This window comes from Schistocerca serialis, chromosome 2, assembly GCF_023864345.2.
Source record: "Schistocerca serialis cubense isolate TAMUIC-IGC-003099 chromosome 2, iqSchSeri2.2, whole genome shotgun sequence".
Lineage (NCBI taxonomy): Eukaryota > Metazoa > Arthropoda > Insecta > Orthoptera > Acrididae > Schistocerca > Schistocerca serialis.
Genome location: NC_064639.1, coordinates 742381759 through 742402188, shown reverse-complemented (window position 1 = coordinate 742402188; position 20430 = coordinate 742381759). Strand labels below are relative to the sequence as shown.

The 20430-nt window shown below is 42.8% G+C and overlaps 1 protein-coding gene across 1 annotated transcript in view; it reads left to right on the top strand.

Annotated features, from left to right (window-relative positions):
- The window catches only part of LOC126457944 (macrophage mannose receptor 1-like), a 40103-nt gene that overhangs the window by 5280 nt on the left and 14393 nt on the right, over window positions 1-20430 (top strand). Inside the window, exons 3-5 of the mRNA XM_050094673.1 lie at window positions 4672-4702; window positions 7838-8116; window positions 20012-20398. Of these exons, the coding sequence (XP_049950630.1) occupies window positions 4672-4702; window positions 7838-8116; window positions 20012-20398 (697 nt within the window). The remainder of the gene's footprint in view (window positions 1-4671; window positions 4703-7837; window positions 8117-20011; window positions 20399-20430) is intronic.

Below are 20430 nucleotides of genomic sequence, written 5' to 3'. Positions count from 1 at the left end.
AAAACCATCCTTACGGAACGGCTAACGTAGCAGATGGCTGTGAATTTAAGAACTGCAATAGAGTCAGAGGACTGGCTGCGGAAGAAAAAACAATGAAATGGAAACGAGTGATGTAAAACAATAGGAACACAATCTACAGCACTGGGTGCTGATCATTCTAGACATAAGGAAAATTATCCAAATCTCAGTGAACGTTTTTTCGGGACATCTTTTCGTAGTACTTTTTCTGTACTTATGAGCAGTGTTGTCTCCTATGAAAACGTGTGCGCTTTTCAAACGCCCCGCTTAAACACAATAATACTAGAAGAACAAAGCAGTTTTGAAAAGGTACGGCAATGTTCACGTTCACGACGATAAATTTGCCAGATACGTTGAAGTTCAGCTTCAATGAACAAAGGAGATGACTGCCAGTATTAACATACCATGTACTAGATTATTGTACTATCAAACCAATAAATATTCCAGCTTATTTCAATAGATAGTGTATTTGAAGAAATTTCGTTAGTACTAAAATACCGTTTCACCTACTGGCCTTCTTTCATTGCATTTTGTTTCTGATCTTCCCTTCTCTACTCGGCACATAGTTTATTCTGGATTTTATATTTTTGCTTATTATTGAAATATGTGCTATCTTACACAAGCCTAAAGAAAAGTTAAACGAACTTTTATTGCTTTTTGGAACATTGTCCCAGGAAAAGCAGCTATCTTTATAATGTAATAGCTTATTTAAACAGACACAGTCGTAATCGCATTTGCGTTGTTTATTTTTATTTTTAAATGATCGGTTTCGATCATCAGAGAGGTAATCTACGGCTCTTACATTATTTGATGACCGTAGGAACCGTTGCATGGAGTGGGTCCATCTGTCCAGTCGCGGAGAATAAGAATGTAAATGCGATCACGACTATGTCTATTGAAATAAACTTTACTACTATAAAGATCACTGATTTTCCTGGGACAGCTCTCCAAAAGACCAATAAATATTCTTTGAGTTTGTCTTATGGCCTGTGTGAGATATCATACATATAAATAACAAAAAGAATTTAAAGAGACAGACTAAAATATAACTGCAGAGGAGAGAAGAGAAAAGCAGAAACAAAATACAATGAAAGAACAGAAAGACAGCAGATGAAACGGTATTTTAATACAAACGAAATTTCTTCAAATACGCTGATAAACCGAAATATTATAAACTGTCCACAACGAGAATTGAAGGGCGGGCACGAGACGCGGTAAGGAAAGAGCGAAGGTGGAGCAGAAAAGACTGGGAAAATGTTCAAAAATGGTTCAAATGGCTCTGAGCACTATGGGACTCAACTGCTGAGGTCATTAGTCCCCTAGAACTTAGAACTAGTTAAACCTAACTAACCTAAGGACATCACAAACATCCATGCCCGAGGCAGGATTCGAACCTGCGACCGTAGCGGTCTTGCGGTTCCAGACTGCAGCGCCTTTAACCGCACGGCCACTTCGGCCGGCTGGGAAAATGTCTAGCGATGATAGGGACTGCAAAGGGGTAATACTTTGACCTAAGAGACTTTGACAAGGAGCAGATTGTTATAACGGGCGCCTGCGGGTGACAATCTGGGATACAGCGAGCCACTATCGTGAGCATCTATAAAGAGGTAGGGTTGGCGTAAAAATGTTTGAAGTCCACGTCTCAGTATAGGACCTGAAGTTCGGGCGCTTGGCTGCCCTGTGAAGCAGGAGAGACAGAGCTTTCTGGCAGATCAAACGAGGGATTACAACGGTGAAATGCTGGTATACGTCTTTAGGAACACACAGTTCAATGCACATTATTGAACAAAGGGACTGGCAGCAGAAGAGCCCTACGTTTTCCACTGGTGACACAATTATAACGTGGATTACAACTTCAGTGGACACAGGATCATCGAAATTGAACCACGGATTAGTGGAAACTTGACGCTTCGTCGGATGAATCAAATTACGGAGGGCGTCTCCAGACATGCCATTATCCAGTCGAACAGCTGCTCGAAACATGCAGCTCGCCATGAAGGCAGGCCAATGGAGGCAGTATTATTCGGTCGGCATTCACAAGGGCTTCCCCATGGAGGCAGTATTATTCGATGGTCGACATTCACAAGGGCTTCCACGGCTATGCAGTAGTAACTGAAAGCGTCATGAGAGCTACGATCTACGTGAATATTTCTGAGGGCCATCTGCGTCCCTTCGAGCTTGGTGTGTTCCCCAGCGGCTATGGCATGTTTCAGCAGGATAGGTGCCCATTTCGCAAGGCCAGATTCGTGCTACGGTTGTCTGAGGAGCTAGGTAGCGAATTTAAGTCGATATTTCGGCTACCAAACTCGTCTCATATGAGTCCCTTTGCAAACAACTGAAACGCTATCAGGCCCCAGCTCCGCATCCGCAAACCACCATGTCGTACTTTGCGGGAACTGCGTGACCTGTACGTACACATCCTGTGCCACTTGCCTCCGCAAATCTGCCAATGACGAGTCCATACAAAGCAGAATCGCTGCTGTATTACATTGCAGAGCAGGACCAACATACCACTTATCAGGCGGTTATAATGCCTCATCAGCGGGTCTCCCTTACTTGCGGTACAGTAATTTATCGAAAACTAGGAATTTAAAAAAAGTCTAGTTTGAGATTTTTTGATAGTCAGTCGGCACTTAACTCACTTCGAGAGACTGTTGCGTAAGGACTCAGGTGTAATTTGCCGCTTATCGGAAATGATTTGGAGATTTAATAGCCATGGTTGAGAGTCTTCAGGGTGCTTCCTTGGGTTGAGGTGGTTTGAGGCACCTGGAGCGAAAGCTTTGCCACCTTTTGTGCGTATAGCGTCGCCAGTGATCTTCGATGACACAGTGCCTCCCGTTTCGCTCGTTCTGGCCGGTCACCACTCATCAGATTACGAATGGCGGGAAGAAGAGTTCGCGAACTCCCAGGTGGATGGCGACACGGCTATCCCATTACGTCTGGAAAACAGGTATGAGGTCCTGCCTATGGCTGAAACTACAGGGCTATTACAAATGATTGAAGCGATTTCATAAATTCACTGTAGCTCCATTCATTGACATATGGTCACGACACACTACTGATACGTAGAAATACTCATAAAGTTTTGTTCGGCTGAAGCCGCAATTCAGGTTTCTGCCGCCGGAGCGCTCGAGAGCACAGTAAGACAAAATGGCGACAGTAGCCGAGAAAGCGTATGTCGTGCTTGAAATGCACCCACATCAGTCAGTCATAACAGTGCAACGACACTTTCAGGACGAAGTTCAACAAAGATCCACCAACTGCTAACTCCATTCGGCGATGGTATGCGCAGTTTAAAACTTCTGGATGCCTCTGTAAGGGGAAATCAACGGGTCGGCCTGCAGTGAGCGAAGAAACGGTTGAACGCGTGCGGGCAAGTTTCACGCGTAACCCGCGGAAGTCGACGAATAAAGCAAGCAGGGAGCTAAACGTACCACAGGATGGCGCTCCACCGCACTTCCATCATGATGTTCGGCATTTCTTAAACAGGAGATTGGAAAACCGATGGATTGGTCGTGGTGGGGATTATGATCAGCAATTCATGTCATGGCCTCCACGCTCTCCCGACTTAACCCCATGCGATTTCTTTCTGTGGGGTTATGTGAAAATTTCAGTGTTTAAACCTCCTCTACCAAGAAACGTGCCAGAAATGCGAGCTCGCATCAACGATGCTTTCGAACTCATTGATGGGGACATGCTGCGCCGAGTGTGGGAGGAACTTGATTATCGGCTTGATGTCTGCCGAATCACTAAAGGGGCACATATCGAACATTTGTGAATGCCTAAAAAAACTTTTTGAGTTTTTGTATGTGTGTGCAAAGCATTGTCAAAATATCTCAAATAATAAAGTTATTGTAGAGCTGTGAAATCGCTTCAATCATTTGTAATAACCCTGTACATCTGAGGTTGCATGGAATGGCTTGTCTGTTGGACCGGAGCCGATCTTCCTGAAAGGTCGAGACAAGCCCAAAGAGTAAGTTTTGGGGTCACTGGGAGCTCCATTATTAGGCTTGTGGTGGAGTCCCTTATGAAAATATCGGGCAGGTCGGGAAAGAACGCCAGTGTCCATTCGTAATAGTTCAGTCTGGAGCACTGCACGGTTGGTGCAGAGCATGGATATTTTTTTGTAGTTTCTGACTATAAACAGCACGTACATTGTCAAATACCGCATCGTGGAACCCGAAAAAATGCACAAAATTTTTGCATTAATGTGGAACAATTAATTCTGTACTCATAGCAATTTTGGTTCGTAGTAGTTAATTAAAAGGATATATAACGCCAGATTTATATTTAGCTGACTGATTCAGATAGGACAAGTTGTTACAGGTGTTCAACCTGTTGCACTAACCGTTTATCAAGATGCATTATATCTAGTTCGGTAGTTAATATTAAACTTCTCATCGTTAAAGAGATCGTAACATAAATAAAGAAGAAAGAGAGAGAGAGAGAGAGAATTAAATAGGGTGTGGGGGAGGGGTACGAGAAGTGCGAGGAATTTTGACAAAATTTGCAAAGAATGGGTAGAAATAAATCGATATATTCTTGAATGAAGTATACACCTTGAATAACCTAAAATATTCTGTACGAATATTTTCACGTACCACACAACTTTATCTCCAGACAACTAACAACGGATGTTTTCTTTCATTTCAGAATGGAAGCAAGGAGCTAAGCTGCTTGAAAGGTATGTTCACAATACTATCACATCTATGCATGCAGTAGAGAACTACTGATTTTAACTAAAATAATTTTGGGTATTAGGCCGCCTTATTATGGCAGTTAGTTGCTTCAATGGTGTATAATAACACCGCTTAATACTCAAAATATTTTATTCAAAATGACACTGATTCTGAAAGCCTACGAACGTAAATACAGAACTGAATTCTTTGCCGATTGAAAACAATTGAAAAATTCGAAGAAATTAACAAGTGCTAAAAGCATCACAAATTAACATAAAGCTCATAACATAAAAAATATGAGAGCAGCTTTTCGATAGCTGTTTTTGTCATCAATGTAAGCTGGAAGTTTCAATTATTCAAACTTGTAGGTCCACATTAGAGGTCTAAGTTTCAACGGTAAGCCCTCACACCCGCATTTACGTATGACAGCATGTGTAACTTAAAATTCTTCAATACAATCATCTTTTTTCAAATCCACAACAGTTACTCAAAGCTGTTGCCACTGAAGCATGAAGTATTCATTTTTATTATTCGTGTAGTTTAAACAGTAGATTCACTGTATTCTCATCAACAACCGTGTACCAGAAATAATTTACGTGCAGCTGTTACAACATGCAAGATATATGACCATTTTCTGTGGAAAATTACGACGGCCAGGTGCTTAGGTAGAATTTGCACAAAGTTTCATAAGGAATCGAATGCCATATTCCTCTATTCCTCGGCAACGACACGTCTGTAGCCGTTTCGTAATCTCCACATTGGTCCATCGGCCATCGGTAACTAACCGCATAATTCGAAAAAGGTTTGAGACCACGACGCCGCTTTACCCGTTCTAGATCATTTCTGTTTATTTTAGGAGTCGTTTGTGGTTCGAGCATAGGGCTATTAATATTTCAATGAACTGTATCTAGTGTACCGTGCAAAGTAATTCCGCAATAAGGAATGGTGAAACTGATAATGTCGAGTACAATAATAGGTTACGCCTTACCAATACCAAATAACTGATATTTCCCAGAAGCGTCCATGTCCAACGTAGGCTGTGGAGCACAGTAAAACCAGCTACATACTTCACGTTATTGTAGCAAGCATTTTTAAGATATTATATGCAGTTACAAGACACATCTTCCTGAAGAATCTGCTTAAGATTCATACAATATGCAAGTATTCATTTTTGGAAATATAATATTTCCTACTTGTTTGTGCTTGTATTGCAATGTCACGTTTGCACAAACATGAGACGATAAATGTTCACAAGAGTGCACAACGCAACACACTGGGCGCAACATCAAGAAGGGGTTGTGCGATATAAACGGAAGTCGGAAGATGCGTTTCTACAAATGAAAGATAAGATCTGTTCAGATTTCGAGACAGCGCCGTTAGTAGCACCACTATAAGGAAGCAAATCAGGTTTGCCTTAAATACACGCTGTAACGGTTGTGAGTGTTAGTTACCTTTCAGATTACACGTGGTGAGTCGACGTTAGTCAAGATTACCTTCAAGACGAAATCTCACTGATTCTGAACGATCTCGTGTACTATGGCTGCCAGAAGCTGGATGTTACTTCTGCGATATAGTAGAGAGAGTTGGGAGTAATGTAGCCACTGTACGCGATTGCTGGCAGCGGTGCTCAGGAGAACCCACGGTCGCAGGAGTACAGGGCTGCAGACGTCCATGTGGCACTACCAAGAGATTGACCATCATATTCGGCGTACGGCTCTGGCGCATCGCAATGCACTTACAGTTTCAGTAGCAGTTGGCACAAAAAAAAAAAAAAAAAAATGGTTCAAATGGCTCTGAGCACTATGGGACTCAACTGCTGTGGTCATCAGTCCCCTAGAACTTAGAACTACTTAAACCTAACTAACCTAAGGACATCACACACACCCATGCCCAAGGCAGGATTTGAACCTGCGACCGTAGCAGCAGCGCGGCTCCGGACTGGAGCGCCTAGAAACGCACGGACACCGCGGCCGGCAGCAGTTGGCACAGTAGTGACACATAGAACTGCTATAAATCGGTTACTTCAAGGATACCTCCGAGCCAAGCACCGTACAGCGTGCATTCCACTGATCCTTCCGTAGCTCGTGGTCTAGTGGTTAGCGTTGCTGCCTCTTGATCACGGGGTCCTGGGTTCGATTCGCAGCTGGGTTGGGGATTTTCTCTGCCCGGAGACTGGGTGTTTGTGCTGCATCGTCATCATTATCATTCGTGATAGTGGTTACGTTGGACTGTGTAAACAATTGGACTGTGTCAAAATTCGGACTTTGTACAATCACAGAAGGCCGCGCAGTTGAGCGGTTAGTGAATCTGTCATGTGGAGAAACCGTGTTCAGTAACCTCTACGGCAGCGAATATTTCTTTGTGGATTGGTACACCTTTTACACAAGCTTTCGGGACCGACTGAGGAGCTGCTGGAGTTAAAGTACCAGTTCCAAGGTTCGGAAGTCTTACAACAGCGGAGAGAGCGGTGTGTTGACCCAGTGCCCTCACACTTCCAGCCATTGGGCGCTATTGACATAGCGGCCGATCAGAACAGTCCTAAGAATCGGATTGCATTCTGTAGGCGATGGGTGGAAAATCAATTTTCCTCACGGCATCACTTGCTAAAGTGCTTGACACACACCTCCTCCCCCACTCTCTCTGTGTCCACCTATTCCTCCTCCAGTCTTTCTGTGTAGCCCTTGCAACACAATTCGATAAATAAGGCTGATTCTACTATCACAATACACATGTCATACAGAGCCACCTGGGAACTGGATAATAGTTTCTTGCCTTTGCCACATAGGCTGCCTTACAAGGCAGGTCGATAAGGCGGCTGATACCGTTTCCACACAACACACCTGTCGTGCAGTGCAGCCTACAAGGCAGGGCCTAGAGAAAAACCTCACTTCTGCTTTTATCTCTGCTGCTATTTGTAGACAATTATAAACCCCACAATGCTAATACTCGTGGCAACTGTGCTAACTTTGGCTGAAACCTATTCAGACGTTTTGCAGGAGATCCTAGACATATATGATAATGTTAAAAAGAGTGGCTGGTTGCTGGATCGCATTAATTAATGATGAGGCATACATTTTCTGCATGTCTTATACAGGAAGTGGAGATGCTGGTCATACAATTTTAAGTGTCTTTGCCCGCAGGAGAGCGACGGCCGCCCACCCCTCCAGCGCCGCGATATCTGCGCGACGGCTTTATGCCGCTGTCGGGCCGCTCCATGGTGCTCTTCTCGCGCAATGGCAACACGTGGCAGGGCGCGCGCAGCGCCTGTGCTCTGGTGGGGGCCGACCTGCTGGTGCCACGCGACCGGGACGCCATGGAGCTGCTCAGTCGTAGTCCATTCTCCGAGCTCTTCAACGATCTAGAGGCCTTCCTTGGCGCTAGTGATATGGTGTCGGAGGGGAACTTTGTAGACATTGAAGGTCAGTGGCTTCCTTTTTCCTTTCTGCGACGTGGCATTTTTCTAATACCAGGTTAGTCATGTAGTTTTAGTCATAACTTGGAAAAACTGAAGCTATTTAATTTATTTTCTGTGCCTGCAGGTACGTGTTTGCAGTGCTCGTACACGTTACTGTCACAATATATTTACCAATTGGTTGCATCATTTCGTTTTGGCTCCTGTAATTGCGTGCTATGGTAGTTAGCTCCGGAATTTTAATGTGTACGCGGACTGCAGAGACGTACCTGCAAAAAAAAAAAAAAATAAATAAATAAATAAATAAATACATAAGTTTAATTTTTAGTGATGATAACTTGATAACTTTACGATGAAAGATTCGCCTACAACATTATCCTTAGTGAAAGCGAAGATGAATTACATGACCTGCCAAATTCAATTAAGAGTCTAATGAGCACGAAATATGGATTGAAGATAAACTGAAAAAAGTCGAAAGTAATAAGGAGCAGCAAAGATGACATCAGTCATAAAATTAAAATCAAATATTAGGCACAGCTCTGCAATAATCAACTTGCTGAGATTCGAAGCAACTGTTAACGTTATTTCTCATGTTTCCCAAAGAAGATGGTGATGCGTAGGTTTCGAAACATATATAAGTAAATAGAAGGAATAGAAAGAAACTCTCTTTTGCAGATGCAAGTTTGTTGTTGTTGTTGTTGTTGTTGTGGTCTACAGTCCAGACACTGGTTTGATGCAGCTCTCGATGCTACTCTATCCTGTGGAAGCTTCTTTATCTCCCAGTACCTAATGCAACCTACATCCTTCTGAATCTGTTAAGTGTATTCATCTCTTGGTCTCCCTCTACGATTTTTACCCTCCACGCTGCCCTCCAATACTAAATTGGTGATCCCTTGATGCCTCAGAATATGCCCTACCAACCGATCCCTTCTTCTAGTCAGTTTGTGCGGCAAATTTCTCTTCTCTCGAATTCTATTCAATAACTCCTCATTAGTTATGTGATCTACCCGCCTAATCTTCAGCATTCTTCTGTAGCACCACGTTTCGAAAGCTTCTATTCTCTTCTTGTCCAAACTATTTATCGTCCACGTCTCACTTCCATACATGGTACAACTCAATACAAATACTTTCAGAAACGACTTCCTGACACATCTATACTCGATGTTAACAAATTTCTCTTCTTCAGAAACGCTTTCCTTGCCATTGCCAGTCTACATTTTGTAACCTCTCGACTTCGACCGTCACCAGTTATTTTGCTCCCCAAATAGCAAAACTCATTTACTACTTTAAGAGTCTCATTTCCTAATCTAATTCTCACAGCATCGACCGATTTTATTCGACTACGTTCCATTATCCTCGTTTTGCTTTTGTTGATGTTCATCTTATATCGTCCTTTCAAGTCACTGTCCATTCCGTTCAGAATGACAATGTCATCGGCGAACCTCAAAGTTTTTATTTTTCTTCCATGCATTTTAATTGGGACTCGGAATTTATCTTTTGTTTCCTTTACTGCTTGCTCAATAGACAGATTGAATAACATCGGGGATAGGCTACAACCCTCTCTCACTCCCTTCCCAACCACTGCTTAACTTTCATGCCCCTCGACTTCTATAACTGCCATCTGGTTTCTGTACAAATTGTAAATAGCCTTTCGCTCCCGTATTTTACCCCTCCCACCTTCAGGATTCGAAAGATATTATTCTAGTCAACATTGTCAGAAGCTTTCTCTGAGTCTACAAATGCTAGAAACGTATTTTTGCCTTTCCTTAATCTATCTTCTAAGATAAGTCATAGGGTCAGTATTGCTTTACGTGTTCCAACATTTCTATGGAATCCAAACTGATCTTCCCCGAGGTCCGCTTCTACTGGTTTTTCCATTCGTCTGTAAAGAATTCGAGTTAGTATTTTGCAGCCGTGGCTTATTAAACTGATAGTTGGGTAATTTTCACATCCGTCGACACCTGCTTTCTTTGGGATTGGAGTTACGATATTCTTCTTGAAGTTTGAGGGGATTTCGCCTGTCTCATACATCTTGCTAACTAGATGGTAGAGTTTTGTTAGGCTTGGCGCTCCCAAGGCTGTCAGTAGTTCTGATGGAATGTTGTCTACTCCCAGGGCCTTGTTTCGACTTAGGTCTTTCAGTGCTCTGTCAAGCTCTTCACGCAGTATCATATCTGCTACTTCAACTTCCTCTACATTCCTTTCCATTTCCATAATATTGTCCTCAAGAACATCGTCCTTGTATAGACCTTCTATGTAGTCCTTCCGCCTTTCTGCTTTCCCTTCTTTGCTTAGAACTGGGTTTCCATCTGAGCTCTTGATATTCATACAAGTGGTTCTCTTCTCTCCAAAGGTCTCTTTAATTTTCCTGTAGGCGGTATCTATCTTACCCCTAGTTAGATATGCCCCTACATCCTAACATTTGTCCTCTAGCCATGCCTGCTTAGCGATTTCACACTTTCTGTCGATCTCATTTTTGAGACGTTTGTATTCTTTTTTACCTGCTTCACTTACTGCAGTTTTATATTTTCTCCCTTCACCAATAAAATTCAATCTCTCTTCTGTTACCCAAGGATGTCTACTAGCCCTCGTCTTTTTACGTAATTGATCCCCTGCTGCCTTCACTATTTCATCCCTCAAACTACCCATTCTTCTGCTACCTGTATTTCTTTCCCCTATTCCTGTCAATCATTCCCTTCCACTCTTCCTGAATCTCCTTACAACCTCTGGTTCTATCAGTTTATCCAGGTCCCATCTCCTTAAATTCCCACCTTTTTGTAGTTTCATCAGTTTCAATCGACAGTTCATAAGCAGTAGATTGTGGTCAGCGTTCACATCAGCTCCTGGAAATGTCTTACAATTTAAAACCTAGTTCCTGAACTCTGTCTTGCTATTATATAATCTATCTGAGACCTTCCAGTATCTCCAGGCTTCTTCCATGTATACAAGTTTAAAATGCAAGTTTAAAAACCCAAAATTGTAATCAAAACTGAAGATCATGAAGTGAACAATGCGAAGGAATTCTGCTGCTTTGGAAGCAAAATAACACATAGCAGATCAGTGCAGGCAAAAAAGAACATTCCTGTTTAAAATAAGTCTGCTAGGACGAAACATCGCGGTTTAGCTCATGAAGAAATTTCTGAGAATATAAGTTTGCAGCACAGCATTGTATGGATATGAATTATGGGCTGTGGGAAAAGCGGAAAAGAAAAGAATCGATAAGTTCGAGATATAGAGCTGTAGAAGGGTTTTGAAAATTACTCGGACTCATAACATATGCGGAACTTCTCTGCAGAATAGGCAAGGAGAGGACTATGTGCAATACATTGACAAGATGAATGGAGAAGGTAAAAGGACATGTGTTGAGAAACAAGGGAATAGCTTCAGTGGTGACAGAGAGAGCAGTAGAAGGCAATCATGGTTGGGGAGGACAGAGATTGGAATATATATGCTAGAAATAACTGACGACGTTGGCTGCTGTTGCACCACTGAAATGAAGATTTTGACACAGGACACGAATTCATGGCACATCAAACCTATGAAACAATTTAAAAAAATACATTTATGACTGTATCTCGTATTCTACCTTCTTCGCAGATACTGAATTTCAGTATTTTACTAGCAATTAATAACTGTAAGAAGTGCATAAAAGACGTATCGATTATTAGGTCATCGAATTTAGGTGAAAATTAATTTTTTTTGAAATATTAAAGTTTCAATTGTTATTAATATTCGTGGTAAGAGACTTTTCTGGCTATCACTGATCTCCTACTGAAAATGCGTAGAGCGGGGTATCTGTGCGGTCTTAGATACGTTGTCGCGGTCAGCGCGGCTACCCCCATCGGGGGTTCGACTCATCCCTCGGGCATGGGTGTGTGTGTTGTCCTTAGCGTGAGTCAGTTTACGTTAGATTAAGTAGTGTATAAGCTTAGGGACCGATGACTTCAGCAGTTTGGTCCCATAGGAATTCAGACACATTTGAACAGTAAAATTCGGAGGCGGTGGTTTTATGGTGTGGTCGAGTTTTTCATGTTGCACCTTGCACCCCTTGTTGTTTTGCGTGGCACTATAAGGGCACAGGCCTACATTATGTTTTAAGCATCTTCTTGCTTTCCACTGTTGAAGATCAATTCAGAGATGGCGATTGCATCTTTCAACACAATCGAGCACCTGTTCATAATGCATAGCCTGTGGCGGAGTGGTTAGACGAAATAACATCACTATAATGGACTGATCTGCACAGAGTTCTGACCTGAATCCTTTAGAACACCTATGAGATGTTTTCGAACGCCGACCTCGTACCAGGCCTCACCGACCGACAGCGATATCTCCCCTCAGCTAAGAACTCCGTGAAAAATGGGCTGCCAACTCCAAGAAACGTTGCAGCACCTCATTGAACATATTCCTGCGAGAGTGGAAGCTGTCATCAAGGCTATGGGTGGGCCAACACCATACTGGATTCCAGCATTAAGAACTTGAAAAAAATTTTCAGCCAGGTGTCCGGATACTTTTGATCACATAATGTATGTTATATGGAGAAAGGTCACGAAATGCTTTATCTCTATCTTAGGTCTCAGTATCTATAGCTCTTCAATACATTGTTCATATTACATAAGATTTGACGATCAGCGGCTGCATGAAATATTATTCCAAATTATTCGCTGAATGAGAGTTTCATAACATCAGCAGCAATGGGTATAGCTGTATCCCCCAGTTGTGACATATGAAAAATTTGTGTCGGACCGTGACACGATTTCCCGCTCATAGCGAGTGGTGTCATTCCCCTTCAGCGGAAAGCTAGTGATTTTACGAAGTTAAGGCTCAAATGGTTCAGATGGCTCTAAGTACTATGAGACTTAACACCTGAGGTCATCAGTCCCCTAGAACTTAGAATTACCTAACTAATTTAAGGACGTCACACACATCCATGCCCGAGGCGGGATTCGAATCTGTAACCGTAGCGGTTGCGCGGTTTCCAGACTGAAGCGCCTAGCACCGCTCGGCCACACCGGCCGGCACGAACTTAAGGGAAACGTAAATAAGACTACGATATCTGGAGGATTAGGTTGGGCGGTGTAGCGTGCGTGGATGACCAAACAGGTTAAGGAGGTCGCCCGCTATGAGCGGGAAATATCGTTTCGTGTCCCTGTCCGGCACAAATTTTGAAGCTGATTACATGAAATTCGCATTCAGTGAATAATATGGAATAACTTTATCATCTACTTTAAACCAGTTTCATCCGTGAACAGCACACTGGCGCTGAAACGATGGTTGAGACGTTATTAAATGAAGCGTTAGCGGAAATATACCCGTGTAATAAAATCAGCAGCTGATAGTACCTGCACAAGCTGAACATGGTATGGATAGAACAGATTCCCATCTAACACTCTCCAGACTGCGATGTGGTCATCTTTACTTGTGGAAGGTAATCATCTTAAGCTGACACAAGGGTTTAGTCAACTGCACGAATTTCCTAGTCCAGTTGAGGTGTCATCGATATTCTACGCCTCTCCAAATTGCGAGTAGCAGGCTTAAACAGCCCGTGCTCTCTATAACGACGATCAGTTCCTTCGAACGACTTCTAGTCGGGACACTGTCATTCTGGAAATTTCTCCTTATGCAAACGCTGAGGTCCAGGTCCATTACTACCTGCTAATCCGTATAGCAACGGTCATCTGCAACTCTGCTATTGAGTACACTTCCACTGCACTTCACTGGAAACGAAGTCGGCGATGAAAACTAAACCGTTGATGACACATGCTTGATGCTGGTAGAGCAATGAAGTTAGTCACATGACATTGTTACCATCATTCCTTTGGAACAGCAGACACTGATGGTGAACCTAAGAATTACAGTTTACTGTACATTCTAACCAAAGCTTACTAAGAGGAAGTTCTGAACATTTCATGTAAGAAAACATTTCATTTAATGCTGGTGAACTGGGCGTAGGTACCCTAAAGCAGCTTGATACGCTGTTGAGAGGTAGGGCTTGGCTGGAGGCAATAAAGCAGCGTTCGCATTGAGAACATGCAGAATCTCTTTTTTTTTAGGTAAAAATCAACAACTTATGGCATCAGTAAAATAGCCTTTAAGAACAAGTAAGAAATTAAACAACTTGCCGTGTTTTAGCGAGGCAGTGAGATCAGCAACTGACGTTAGCGAAAGAGGTTTTAAAAAGTTAAGGAGTTTGTTAAACATAACAAGTATCTGAAGTCAGTCAAGCTTCGTTTTAATAGACAACACCCTAATATTTACAAAAAATTTCAGTTAACTTTTAAATATAATATCTTAAATGACTGCAGCAGATTTGGTAACGACAGTAGTAACACAAGCAGTGCGTCACGTCATCTGGCGACAGTTCAGAAGAAGGACAAGTTATTTAGATGCAATTCAGCTCCCCGACAGAACAGGGTGGATGGGATGAGCGCGTCTCCCACACGTGTGCTGGAGGATGGAGCAGGTCCCGCCCGTACAACGTGAACTACATCAGACTAAGAAGTAACCTTAGAAAACTAGTACCAATGCATCGCTTCACAAAGGACGGCACATATTTCATTATGTTACCATTTAAGAGGGAATTTAAATAAATAAGCAAACATCAACCCAATCATCGATACGATGATAAGCAACAAAGCTCTTAACAGCTAGATAGCACTCAGATTAGAGGAATGAGAAAACCAATAAGGCTTACGTGGCCTCAAAATTAAATGGCAAACAGTTGCTAGCACTACTTGTTCAGCAGGAACACTAATTACACACTATTTTGAAACGGAAAAAAATTCGTGCTCGCTGACTTCTAACATGTTTTTCAGTAAAACACAAGCCATAAGTAACGAATCTCGCGTAAACTCTACTGTTTAAAAAATATAAATAACCGAATCTCAGATATGAAACTTCGTTTACCAGGCTGCCCGTAACAACTGCGGGGCAAAAGTAGATTCTTATTTTACGTGAATTTACCATAGAGAATCTCAGGGCGGGTCAACTAACAACCCCACCAAAATGTTTTACAAATACAGAACCAAAACGATTACAGTGGAAAGGCGCTATGATTAAATTAGACTAACCCCACTAAAACGTCTTACAAACGCTTAACTAAAATAATTACAGTGATAGACTCTCTAATTAACTTAGAGTTCACTGTATTTAAAAGAAAGAACAACACACAGTTCAGCCCACATGGTGCACGGTAAGCCAATTGAAATATGACAAATTTAAACAGCCAGTTCTGTTTAATGAACCTCCAATAGCTCTGTAATACGCAACTTACAAATATTTCACCAGCAGTTGCGACTAACTTTTGTACTGAAACAGTGTTGCTTGCATTAAGATAAACTTCTGGCCTTTAGCAGCGAGCCCCGTAATCAACAAACACAGCAGACCTTTCAGGAAGTAGACACTTAGTCGCAGCCCTACAAAACAAAGCGCAGAGGCCACAGAAGGATCCTCACTAAAATACTTGAAGAATGTGTAGCGACGTATTACTCAAAATCTCCACACGCTCGGCACAGGCAAATTTTCAGAGTCCCATTGCCAGCACAGCGAACCAAAAGTACCGTCTTCGCGGGATGAAGTCTGTGCTCTGCAAGAGCCGTTTGCTCTCAGTTCCAGACAGCGGAGGTAAGCCTGCCTCTCGTCCAGCAAGTGTTCCGTTCAATTCGGCCCGCAAATTCTAACTGTCCTGCTTCGTGCCAGTCGAAGCTCGTCGCGTAGAGAACCGCCAAAAATCGTGCACCCCTAGCGCTATCTAGCGATCGATTGATCGATGCGAGCCTGCGCGGCTCAGCTGGTACGTTCGGTTTCTGTGGGCTTCCCAAGATTTATGTGGTCGTTCAGTGAAGTAGTAAATTAGCTCTACCATCGAAATGAAGCGTTTCCGGACCCATGTCTAGATAACACATTTTGTGCCTGTACGTGTGACAAGTGTTTCCTTGAAGTTTAACCATACCCTTTTATTACACCATGTAGTGTTTCCACTTAAAGTAAACCTATTTCTTGTATTAGCAACGACACACAAAGCACCGTTCGGAAATTTAAACAAATTCCTTTTACATACCAGACACATAGGATATAAACTATCAAATAGACGTATAACTTAAGGACAAATATTGTTCCTCCTCCAGACGTAACTCTCAACATGAATGTGTGTTTAAGGCTTATGTGTCAAAATATGCGAGTCTTTTGATATCTTTATTTGCTGTATTCATTAACTCCGAACCCAGCAGACGGTAACAGCAGAAGAGTTGAAACATAAGCCGCAAATTAAGCCGGTATGAAATAGCTGTTGTTACCTTCTTCTAATTTAGTTGGAAGGCAGTGTCGATAATGTCTTACCGCTGTGAAATGATCATGTTGGTGTTTATCAGAGCATTTTCTACCATGATTTATTTGTTATACTAATGAATTATGCTGCTGTTACTTTACAGACTGGGAAAAGAACATTAGGAAGTTCCTTTCCCCACTACTTGCTATATCAGAAAATTGGTATTTTGTACACGTGTAAAGTCTTTTTATGTCTTCCACTATTATTTTTGCTATTATTGTCATTTTTGTTATTATTATTACTCTTATTACTATTAGTGGCAGCAGTAGCACAAGTACTGAAATATTAACTTTGTTAGTTCATAGCAGTATCATTTATTCACAACTTCACTGTAGACACTGATCATTTTTATATTATTTGTAACATGAACTGTTAAAGGTACTATATGTGTGAAACCGTGGCCCGATGTAAGCGAGGATCTGATAGCGCTCATCATATCAGGTTAAAGAAATAAATAAATAATTAGGCAAAAATGAATAATAAAAGCTAATGGGGAGATTCAAACCACTCGTCGTCTTGCTTACTATCATGGCACACCGACAACACTGTACAAAACCTCTGATGGGCAGAGTACAACACCCTCTATTTGTGCGTATTTCGTTAAACACGGACTGTCGTATCGGTAGAACATCGTTACTGCTGCTATAAACTCTATAATGATTCAACGTAAATCTTTTTACGGAGCACTGTGGTGTTGAGAAAACGTGAGTCTTTACTTAGAAGTAATCGTCACACAGACTCAACGCATATTTCCTAAATATTTTAAGGGTTGCAGTGATGACGCCTTAAAGCGAGCTGCGACAGACCTGTTCTCTCTCACCTTTATAGTTTCTCGCAGAAGTGATGTTTCTCCTCTGGTGGTCTTGGTTTCGACGGGACGTTGAACCGTGCCACTTCCCAGTACGTCTCCTTTCCTATTCCACGTAACACCAGCCTGCAGGAAACATCTGTCGTAACTCCTCAAGTATTTTCTTACTCGATGATTAAAAAGTATTTTTGCCACTTGTATTCTGAAGAAGTGATGTGGTTCTTGACTTGCACTACAAAGCGGGTTCTCGGAATTTCGAAATCACAGCACCGATATCCGTTTGTTACGAATTCTTCCGTCTAGCTTAACAGGCCGTATGCTCTTATTTCGTTTCCAAGAAGATGGTGTGGCTTTGTCGAAGGCTTTCGGAAATCAAGTCGAGAAACTGGATCTCAACATTGGATCCGTCGAGCGAATAGAGCTAACCGAGATTCAAAGATCTGTGATTGAAAAACTAATGGTAATTCATAACGAAGGACTACTCGACCTTTAAAACAGTATTTGCATCTTGCGGCAACGTGGAACACGATTTCGGGGATAAGACTTTATGGTAAGAGACTGATATCGAGGATGATCCCTAATAGTGTGAACAGGGGTTATGTTGACCACTCGAACACATTTTCATGAAATTGTACGGTTAAATTGGCAAAGTTTAACTGCTGTCATGTGTCGTGACGAGATATTGGGACCTAATCTGCGGTTGTTGCAAGATGCTGTGGGCCCAGACTTGGTACTGCTGGACGATAATGGTCGACCTTATAACGCACGTGTCGTTGATGTTTTCTTGGAAACAGAAGGTATTGGAAGCATGGCATGACCTGCTCGCTCTCCCCATTTGAATCCCGTTGTGGTCGTCTGGGACGCACAAGGGACATGTGTTTCATCACGTCAGCACCCACCAACCACTCTTAAAGACTTGCTAGTAGCGCTGCAGGAGGAATGCGCGTTATTACGTCAACTTGAGAATGCTGGGATCATTCACATCATGTCCCGTCGTTTGTCAGGCCCGTATTGCTGCCAGAGCTGATCACACCCCATACTGAGCGCATTAACCAGTTGTCGAAATGTGTTTAAATCCGTTAAGTTGAAAGAAACGAAGAACAATTTTGTCTGCCGTTATGTATGTTGCACTTGTTTAGGTTGTGTATTCTCTATACTGTTTCTTGTTCACTATCACCTGATTATACTGTTTTGTGGCAAAATAAATGCAACCTTGCAAAATTTCTGTTTGTTGCCTTAATTTCTGACACCAGTGTATATTTATCCCACTTTGACACAAAACAAAGAATGCCACCACGGAAAAATGTTTGCGGTTGCCTGCGGAACCATGATTGTACCCACGCATTCACCTCTTCGTCCGAAGCATATCGACGACCACGAATGTATTCCTTCAGGGCTCCATAAACATGGAAACCCTATGAGGAGAGCTCGACATGTGATGGAGGATGTAGGGCCTCCCAGCGAAATTTCGGCAGGGTATTGTAGTTTCCCTGGGAAGCTGAACGCGTTACATAAGAAAAAGATTCCTTAAGACCGGTGAATGACACCAATGTCTGTCGAAACCGGTTGTTTAAGTAAAGAAATATTTATCCCATCTTGGCTTTAGAACATTCTTAGCAAATAAAACATCGTTCCTTCTGTCATCTCAAAACGAGGAACGTCAATCTCATATTTTGATTCCCGCAAACTCACTCACTGAAAGCAATAGGAAACTTCTCGTTGACATAGAATCCTGAAACTCGGCAAAACCAAGGTTTCACGGTACAAGACGACAAATAAATCGTAAAATTATTAATTTGTAATTACATCAGGCGATAAAAACATTTCTTTTGTCATCTGTCATCTGACTTCAAACTTGAAATTAAAACGTTGTCGAATGACTTGGAATACCTGGAACCTACATCTTGAGAGCGTCAATGTCGATAAAAAGCAAAAATCATTAATTTACTCGGGCGTCAGAATGAGTGAACTACATTTACATAAATAAGTCTGTACGGAAACCAAAGTGCGAGATTCGTAATCGCGCTTGTGCATTTTTTTCCCATTTCTATCGTTTTCATTTGAATGCCCCTTGTATCTTGTAAGACGACTCGTACAGTGAGTATTGCTTCCCGTGTTCGTGCATTTCCCGAATCTCTAAGCTGAGCTTCCTCCCGTGTCATTTTCTATCACCACCCATTCTTCCGTAATTAATTCGTATTTGCGTTTTGCAATAACGACGTATTGAAGCTATGGTTGGGTCAGATTCACACATGTCATGTCTTGTTATCCAAGCAAAGGGAAAAGGCTGAAACTTCCTGGCAGATTAAAACTGTGTGCCGGACAGAGACTCGAATTCGGGGCCTTTGCCTTTCGCGGGCAAGCGCTCCTACATCTGAGCTACTCAAGCACGACTTACGCCCCGTCCTCACAGTTTCATATCAGAGTGGAAATTTCATTCTGGAACGGGAAAAGGCTACTTCTTCTCATGTCGTATTGTTCCCTCAATTATTTACATATTACCTTGTAATAACATTAAGGAAGTTTGAAAGCATAACCAGTAATCATCTGCAATGGCACTCTGTCTCATTGTCGTAGCCGACAAGTAATAACGTTAACAACAGACCGTCGAAACTGTCTGTACTGTCTGTCACGACATTTCTTGTGACCCGGTCTACACGTACACCATTAATTAGCAACGCAAGTTGATGACGGTTACACCTTGCCGCGTCAAGATTTTAAGTGTCTTTTATGACCAGGTCAACAACACGCGGCATACTGGTTGTTCTCAGGTAAGCCATTGGACGTACGCTGGAGGACTTACGAACCCAACAACGCGGGCGGCAACGAGGACTGCTTGGCGTGGAACCGGGATGGCGGAGTCAACGACCGCGGCTGCGAGGAGACGCTGCAGTACCTGTGCGAGTGGCGGCTGCGGGCGCCGCCGCCCCCTGGCTACTCGCTGGCGGCCGGCGCGGGCACCTTCCTGCGCCTCAGCGAAGACCGCCGCCCCTACGAGGCCGCCGCCGACGCGTGTGCCGCCGACGGGGCGGCGCTCTTCGTGCCGGACACCAGGGACCGCGTGGAGGCGCTCCTGCGGCACGTGCCCGTCGACAGCGGCGACATGCTGGTCGACGTCAACGACCGCGACGACGAGGGATTCTTCGTCACCAGCACGGGTGAGACGGCACCGCGAACCTCACGCGATCCG